We start from the raw sequence: 9,756 nt of genomic DNA on the forward strand, positions 1-9,756 counted from the left end.
GGATTTCTTGTAAGCTTCCGGGTTAGAGTCAAGCACCTTGAAAGCGGCAGCTCTACCCTTTAGCTCAGTGCGAATGTTGCCTGTAATCCATGGCTTTTGGTTGGGGTATGTACGTACAGTCACTATGGGGACGACGTCCTCGATGCACTTATTGATAAAGACAGTGACTGATGAGGTGTACTCCTCAATGCCATCGGAAGAATCCCGGAACATGTTCCAGTCTAGCAAAACAGTCCTGTAATTTAGCATCTGCTTCATCTGACCACTTTTTTATGGACCGAGTCACTGGTGCTTCCTGCTTTCATTTTTGCTTGAAAGCAGGAATCAGGAGGATAGAGTTGTGGTCGGATTTACCAAATGGAGTGCGAGGAAGAGCTTTGTATGCATTTCTGTGTGTGGATCTGTACGTGATCTACATTTTTTCCCCCTCTGGTTGCACATTTAACATGTTGATGGAAATTTGGTAGAACTTATTTAAGTTTCCCTGCATTGAAGTCTCCGGCCACTGGGAGCGCCGCCTCTGGGTGAGTGGTTTCCTGTTTGCTTATTTCCTTATACAACTGACTGAGTGCGGTGTTAGCGCCAGCATCTGTCTGTGGTGGTAAATAAACAGCCATGAAAAGTATAGCTGGAAACTCTATAGGCAAGTAGTGTGGCCTGCAACTTATCACAATATACTCTACTTCAGGCGAGCAAAATCTAGAGTCTTCCTTAGATTTCGTGCACCAGTTGTTGTTTACAAATATGCACACTAAAAATATAATCATGCTACTTAATTCTTTCAATGCACCTTCCAAATGTGAAATTAGATGACTTTTTGCGAGGGAACGCAAAACGTTTTGCAAGGGATTCGAAAATAATTTGCGAGGGAACANATACAATTTAGTTTGATTTGATTTGTGAAGGATATCATAAAAGCCCAATGTAGGCTACATCTCAATCAATATAAAAATGTATTGAAAATGAAATACAGAAATCAAATTTACATAAGTATTCAAACCCCTGAGTCAATACTTTGTAGAGGCACCTTTGGCAGCGATTACAGATTTGCGTCGTCTTGGGTTTGTCTGTATCAGCGTTGCACATCTGGATTTGGGGTTTTCTCCCATTCTTCCTTTTCTCAAGCTCTGTTCTGTTCTCAAGCTCTGTTAAATCTGTTAAAAAAACAGCAAGTCAAGTCAAGTCCTTCATTCCACAGATTTTCAATGGGTTCAAGTCTGGGCATTGGCTGGGCCACTCAAGGACTTTCACATTCTTGTTCTGAAGTCATTCCAGCATTGCTTTGCCTGTATGTTTGGGGTCATTGTRCTGTTGGAACGTAAATCGTTGCCTCAGTCTAAAGTTGTTTGCACTCTGAAGCAGGTCATTATCAAGGATTTGCCTGTATTTGGATCCATTCATTGTTCCCTCTATCCTTGCCAGTCTCCCAGTCCCTGCCGCTGAAAAGCATCCCCATAGCATGATGCTGCCACCGCGCTTCACTGTAGGGATGGTGTTAGACGGGTGATGAACTGTGCCTGGTTTTCTCAACATGGTCTCAGAGCATTTCGTATTATTTTGTGCGTATATTAAACCAAAACACTCCATTAACTATGATATGTTACGTTTCGTATGGTATCTTAATTTGTGGATGTCCATTATCCATTCTGAATGATATGTTACGAATTACAATTCGTACGATATGTTTGAAATTTGTTAAACGTATTATATGTCACGAATTACAATTTGTTGTTGCTAACAGCTAGGTGGCTAACGCTAACTAGCTCTAGGGGTTAAGGTTAGTGGAAGGGTTAGCTAAAAGGGTTAGGGGAAGGGTTAGCTAATTTGATCAGTAGTTCCAACGTAGCTATAAAGTAGTTACAATATTGCTAATTAGCTAAAATGCTAAAGTTTTCTGTGATGAGATTCAAACACGCAACCTTGGCGTTGCTAGAAGTTTGTGTTATACGCCCACTCATCCACCCCGACCAACCACCCTACTTTAGTGTTTGCCTTAATAACCTGTCTTATGTAACCATTATGGAGGAAATTATTGAGTTACCTACCATGTTGTTTAATTGAACATACTATGCTGTTTTACTTGGAGAATTAGCCAATGTTATATTTTAGTATATGCTTCTCTTGTGGGACTTAGTCATGGGTTTGGGCATACAGATAAGAGCCTTTTGGGTGCAACTGCAGTATGTGACGTCCTGTTTTAACAATCTACAGGAACTTAGATGTGTGGAAACTGCAAGTGAAATATTACATATTTACCTGCTTTGCTGAATATTGATTGTTGAATTATATGCTTAACAATAGTAAGAGATTTCCATAACTACAAATGCTGTGCTTCTGTGTAAAGGGATGGTTCCCTCTAGCTTCTGCAGCTGGTCTGTGGGTATAGTCAGGACATGGTGTGAGCCGAGATAGAGAAGCCTGAGAAGTAGAAAAACCCTATTTGTTTCTAATCATCTTTGCTTCTGAGAAACTAAGCCAGGGTACGGGGAAACAACACCGTGAACATTACACAAGATGAACCCAAGTAGCTTATGATGCCCCGATCTGCATGGGAGGGGTGGAACCAGCCTGACTAAGCCTTTTTAGGTCTGCTATATAGGACCTCTGTTTTTTCTGTATCATTGAGCTCTCTGCCTTACACTCAGACTGTGGGGTCGACCAGCTTCATTATTGCAATTCTTATAAATAAAGACTGATCGTTTGAAGAAATGACAAAGTCTCTCTTCACTTGGTTAGAATGTCCTGCTAAACAACAGACACAGAAACACACACACAGATACACACCACACACACACACCGACACATCACAAACCACACACACACACACACACAGACAAACAAACACAGCACACACACACGCACACTACCAGCTGTTCACATTTGTCTTGATTGACAGGTTTTCAGTATGTTGTTGTTGGTGATGTTAAACAGGTCCCCAATCTATACCAGACTTTGGTCAGAAAGTCAAGCTGAGAAAAGTCAACTGATTTGGCTCTGAGGACCATTGTGAACCAAACCCTGACTCCTTGATGACCTGACAACCCTGACCAAAACCATGCCTATCCTGAACCAAACCAGGCCTACGCACATACAAAACCTCGCCTACCTGAACCAAGACAAGCCTACCCTGAACAAATCATTGCCTTACCCTGAACAAATCCTTGCCTACCCTGATGACAACACCAGGCCGACTTCGGACCAAACCATTCCTACCACCGCTAACCAGGACCAGGATGTGTTCTGTATGACTGAAGACACTTTGGGCGCTAACATTGAATTGCTCAGTGGGAGTGGTGGGAAGGAGCAATAGGAGGATGGGCTCATTGTAATGGCTGGAATGGAATAATTGGAACGAGTCAAACGTGGTTCCATATGTTTGATACCATTCATGAATTCCATTCCAGCTATTACAATGAGCCCTCCTCCTGTAGCTAGGGTCCTACATGTATGTACCTGTCTTAGTCGAGAACACGTCTGTCTATTTCTGTGGCTCTACGGGGTTCATGCCCTAATTAAAACCAAACTTAAACGTAGTGCAAGGCAATAAGATAACGGTGGCTAAATGCCAGAGGGAGGAGTCATTAAGAGGAGTTACTATGAGTGTGACGTAAGGAGGAATCATGTATAAAACTTGTGTGCCAAGACTGGAAGGCAGTTGTTATCTTTGAACCAGCTCGGCTTTTGTTTATATGGTAATAATAACCATAATAATGTTTCTTTGAACTTCACATGCTCCGGTATTTGTGAAATATGATTGACCGACTATTTCCACAACACCGACATCACCTTTGAGTAAAAACGACTTGAACCCCTTTACATTTCACAAGAGTTTTACGTCTGCAGACGAACCACGTTAAGTTTTAGGAAGGGTAACTAACTTTCTAACTAGTAGCAACGTAGCTAAAAAGTAGTTACAAAGTTGCTAATTAGCTAAATTGTCCGTGATAAGATTCAAGACGTTTCGTGTTTATACAGCCACCCATCCACCCACTTTTGTTTTTGCCTAAAGTAACCTGTCTTAGTAACCATACCAAACATAACATATTATACTAATTTGAGTTGTCCAGATTGACTTTTACTTTAATGCCTTTTCTCTGGAGTGGTTTCCATCTGGCCACTCCCATAAAGCCCAGATGGGTGGTCCTGTAGAGACTTGTCTTCTGGCAGGTTCTCCCACTTAGCCAAGGAACTCTTTAGTTCTGCCAGAGTGGTCATTGGGTTCTCGGTCAGTTTCCTGACCAAGGTCATTTTGCGCCGGTTTGGTCGGACGGCCAGCTCGAGGCAGTCTGGGTAGTTTCATATTTTTCAATTTCCCAATGATGGAGACTACTGTGCTCTAGGAAACTTTCAACACTCTTGATATATGGCCCATCACAGTTCTTATCTCAGAGATCTACAGACAGGTCCTTGGACTTCATGGTATAGTTTCTGCTCTGACTTGCACTGTCAACTGTGTGACCTTATGTAAACAAGATTTGAGATGGTCGCCTCGCTTTCAGGTCCTTAGAAACTATGCAGTTATTTGTTTTTGTATGTATTATTTCTTACATTGTTAGCCCAGAAAATCTCAAGTGTTATTACATACAAGCCGGGACGAACTGTTGGATATAAAAGCAATGTCAACTTACCATCATTACGACCAGGGAATCGTCTTTCCCTACAGCACCCGATGTCAACTTACATCATACTACCAGGAATACGTCTTCCGAGGCACCTACAGCAAAGATCATCAAGGACAACAACACCCGAGCCACTGTCTGTTCACCCCGCTATCATCCAGAAGGGAGGTTAGTACAGGTGCATAAAAGCTGGGACCGGAGAGACTGAAAAACAGCTTCTATCTCAAGGCCATCAGACTGTTAAACAGCCATCACTAGCATAGAGAGGCTGCTGCCTACATACAGACTCAAATCTCTGGCCACTTAAATAAATGGATTTAAAGGTATCACTAGTCACTTTAAATAACGCCACTTTAATCATGTTTACATATCCTACATTACTCATCTGATATGTATATACTGTATTCTATACCATCTACGCATCTTGCCTATGTCGCATGGCCATCACTCATCCATATATTATATGTACATATTGTATTCATCCTTTACATGTGTGTGTATATGGTAGTTGTTGTGAATTTGTTAGATTACTTGTTAGATATTACTGCATAGTCGGAACTTGAACACAAGCATTTCGCTACACTCACATTAACATCTGCTAACCATGTGTATGTGACCAATAACATTTGATTTGTTTCTTCAAAATTATGTCCAAACAATTGAATTTGCCAAAGGTCAACTCCAATCAAGTTGTGACATCTCAAGGATGATCAAAGGAAAATGGATGCACCTGAGATCAATGTGGAGCATCAGAGCAAAGGAGTGTGAATAGTTGTGTAAATTAGATATGTCTAGATTTCTTTTTCAATACATTTGCAAACATTTCCAAAAAACATGTTTTCACTTTGTTATTATGGGGTATTGTGTGTAGATGGTTGAGAAAAAAACATATTTAATCCATTTTGAATTCAGGCTGTAACACAAAATGTAGAATAAGTCAAGAGGTATGAATGAATGCTTTCTGAAGGTACTGTATATTTAAGCAATAAGGCACGAGGGGGTGTGGTATATGTCCAATATACCACAGCTAAGGGCTGTTCTTACACACGACGCAATTGCTATTATAAACTGGTTACCAACGTAATTAGAGTAGTAAAAATAAATGTTTTGTCATACCCATGGTATATCTGATATACCACGGCTGTCAGCCAATCAGCATTCAGGGCTCAAACCACCCAGTATATAATAGCCCTTTACTCCCTCTCACTCACACTGTTGTTGTGGAGTAACAACACACACTTCATGTTAAACAAAACACACTTTATTAAAAAATATCACCACAAATKCATCAACATCCTATTATTAGTCCCCTGGGTCCTTCATGGGGGAAGATAAACTGTGCTCTTCAGACAGGRACATCAGTTATTGCTGATTAGGTGGTGAAAATTGAAACACTACTCTATTTCTAGCTTTCTCTCACACACACAATCACTCAGGTGTAGGGGTCAGCAGTCCAGAGTTGAGGGGTCAGGGTGAGAGGTCAGTGGACTATAGAGTTAAGGGGTTCAGCGCGGATGTTCCCCAGGTCCAGCGAAGAATCTGTGTCCTCGTCAATCTCCCCAATCACAGCTCTGCAAAACAGAGGAGAGCAGTTGGGCCTGGGTGTACTACTGTGTGTTGAAGTCTGCTCCCATCCCTATCCACAGTGGCCAGTTAAAGTGTTCATTCCCCTCACGGTTTCAGAAATGTTGTCGACACTCAGTCTCTTCACCAATCCAAGTCCTTGATGGGGAGTGAACGGGCGCAGTGAGAGGGAGAGGTCATAAGGGGTCGTTTGGGTGAAAGGTGAGAGTTCCGCCAGAGGTCGACATGATACTTACACGTTGTCTCCTCTGACGATGTATAGTCCCAGGACCACCTGCTCCACGCCCTGAGAGGAACTGACACACGCTCATGACTCTCATCCAGAATCAGGTTGATGGTCTGGTCAAAGCCCTTCAGGGTGCCCTGAACACACACAGTCAGTTCAACGGTCCAATCAAAACAGTACACACACAATCAGATCAACAGTCCAATCAAAACAGTACACACAGATCAACGGTCCAATCAAAACAGTACACACAGATCAACGGTCCAATCAAACAGTACACACAGATCAACGGTCCAATCAAAACAGTACCACAAGATCAACGGTCCAATCAAAACAGTACACACAGATCAACAGTCCAATCAAAACAGTACACACACGAATCACACGTCCAATCAAAACAGTACACACAGATCAACGGTCCAATCAAAACAGTAACACACAGATCAACGGTCCAATCAAAACAGTACACACAGATCAACAGTCCAATCAAAACAGTACACACAGATCAACGGTCCAATCAAAACAGTACACACAGATCAACGGTCCAATCAAACAGTACACACAGATCAACGGTCCAATCAAAACAGTACACACAGATCAACAGTCCAATCAAAACAGTACACACAGATCAACGGTCCAATCAAAACAGTACACACAGATCAACGGTCCAATCAAAACAGTACAACAACGATCAACGGTCCAATCAAAACAGTACACACAGATCAACGGTCCAATCAAAACAGTACAACAGATCAACGGTCCAATCAAAACAGTACACACAGATCAACGGTCCAATCAAAACAGTAGATGCACAAAATCAGGTTTATGGTCCAGTCAAAACCATTCAGACACATTCAGACGCACAGATCTGGAGCCAAGTACGGCAGTGAAGTAGCTAGAGACATACCACTATCATCCGTCCGTCAGATGTAACGATGGCCACTGTACCTGGAACACAACAGCTAAGGAAGACATTTGGAACACTATTTCCAACCTGGTCTCAGGGGTAGACGTAACATAGTAAATGTAAATCCGTGACACTCATAATTTGTTTAAATTACATTTCGTATGGTATGTAATTCATTTGTGGATGTCCTTCATCCATCCATGGGTGGCAGGTAGCCTAGTGGTTAGAGTGTTAACCAAAAGGTTGCTAGATCGAATCCCCGAGCTGACAAGGTAAACATCTGTCGTTCTGCCCCTGAACAAGGCAGTTAACCCACTGTTCCTAGGCCGTTATTGAAAATAAGAATTTGTTCTTAACTGACTTGCCTAGTTAAATAAAGGTTAAATTAACATTTTAAAAAGTATGATACGATACTAATTCCAATTTGTTGTGGCTAACATGCAAATTAGCTAAAAAAAAGAGTAAGTAGTTGCCAAATTAGCTAAAATGTTTAAGTTGTCCGTGATGAGATTCTTACAACTTTTGGGTTGCTAGACGTTCGCGTTATACGCCCGACCAACCACCCTACTTTAGTTTTTACTTATTGAGTAACGTTCTATCTTATGTAACCATACTAAACGTAACATATATACTCATTTGAGTGCCCAGGATTTACGCTTACTATATTACGTCTAGTCTATCACCTCGATCAGACCGACAGCTTCAATGCGTTTTGGTGCATTCATTTCCAATGAAACGCTGCGCTTGCCTTGCAACATTGCGTTGCAGAGGCAGTTGCAGTGCATTCTGTGTGGTACATACACTGAACAAAAACACATGTAAAGTGTTGGTCCCATGTTTTACGAGCTGAAATAAAAGATCCCAGAAATGTTCCATACACACAAAAAGCCTATTTCCCTCAAATGTTTTGCACAAATTTGTTTACATTCCTGTTAGTGAGCATCTCTCTTTTGTCAAGAGAATTCATCCACTTTACAGGATAGGCATATCAAGAAGCTGATAAAACAGCACGATCATTACACAGGTGCCCCTAAAAGGTCACCAAAATGTGCAATTTTGTCACAATGCCACAGATTTCCCAAGTTTTGAGGGAGTGTGCAATTGGCATGCTGACTGCAGGAATGTCCACCAGGGCTGTTCCCAGAGAATTGAATGTTAATTTCTCTACCATAATGTCATTTTAGAGAATTTGGCAGTACTTCTTACCACAGACCATGTGTATGGCATTGTGTCGGTGAGTGGTTTGCTGATGTCAACGTTGTGAACAGAGGGCCCCATGGTGGGGTTATGGTATGGGCAGACATTAGCTACGGCCAACGAACACAACTGCATTTTATCGATGGCAATTTGAATGCATAGAGATACCGTGACAAAATCCTGAGGCCCATTGTCGTGCCATTCATCTGTTTTCGCATGATAATGCACGGCCCCATGTCGCAAGGACCTGTACACAATTCCTGGTAGCTGAAAATGGCCTACATACTCAGACATGTCACCCATTGAGCATTTTATTTTACCTTTATTGAACTAGGCAAGTCAGTTAAGCACAAATTCTTATTTCAAAGATGGCCTAGGAACAGTGGGTTAACTGCCTTGTTCAGGGGCAGAACGACAGGTTTTTACCTTGTCAGCTCGGGGATTCGATCTTGCAACCTTTCTAGTCCAACGCTCTAACCACCAGGCTACCTGCCGCCCCAATTGAGGCATATGAGACCAGGCTGCTATTTCATGAGAAGCTGCACATGCAGCAATACTGTTGAGCTTGCACGACAAATCCATAGTTAGCTTGCTATTATAAACTTGGTGGTTCAAGCCCTGAATGCTGATTGGCTGAAAGCCGTTGTATATCAGACAGTATACCACAGGTATGACAAAACATGTATTTTTACTGTTCTAATTACATTTGTAAACAGTTTATAATAGCAATAAGGCACCTCGGGGGTTTGTGGTATATTGCCAATATACCACAACTAAGGGCTGTATTCAGGCACTCAGCTTTGAGTCGTGCTAAAGAACAGCCCATAGCCGTGGTATATTGGCCATATACCACACCTCCTTGGACCTTATTGCTTAAATAACACATTTGGATGAACATGTACCTATGTTTGGCTTCCAAAATAATTTATCTAACTAGCGCACAGTTACATGTCATTCTACTAAAAACCCATATGTGATGCTATTGCTAGCAAAGCTCAATCTAGCAGGCCAAAGCACCCACGCATCAATAATCACGCGATTCATCAGCAAAAGTCCCATTCAGTGACTGTACCAGAAATAATTTAGTTCAAAGGATACGGTTGATGTAGCTCTCGAGGGCAGTGGACATGGTGACAACAAAAGACTCGTTCAAATCCGCCGGGTTTATTTGGAAAACACAAACGTAGCTCCACCGTAGATCACAAAATCGGCGTGCAGGCACA

General features: G+C 41.9%; 1 protein-coding gene across 1 annotated transcript; it reads right to left on the reverse strand.

Annotated features, from left to right (window-relative positions):
- Window positions 1-5,864: 5,864 nt before the first annotated feature.
- On the reverse strand, window positions 5,865-9,756 carry lsm8 (LSM8 homolog, U6 small nuclear RNA associated). Its single transcript, XM_024145400.2, is given in 5 exon segments — window positions 5,865-6,190; window positions 6,440-6,503; window positions 6,506-6,566; window positions 7,337-7,377; window positions 9,632-9,756. Coding segments are annotated over 5 exon segments (288 nt in total). The 5' UTR covers window positions 9,663-9,756; the 3' UTR covers window positions 5,865-6,099.

Source organism: Salvelinus sp. IW2-2015, unplaced genomic scaffold (assembly GCF_002910315.2).
Source record: "Salvelinus sp. IW2-2015 unplaced genomic scaffold, ASM291031v2 Un_scaffold8015, whole genome shotgun sequence".
NCBI lineage: Eukaryota > Metazoa > Chordata > Actinopteri > Salmoniformes > Salmonidae > Salvelinus > Salvelinus sp. IW2-2015.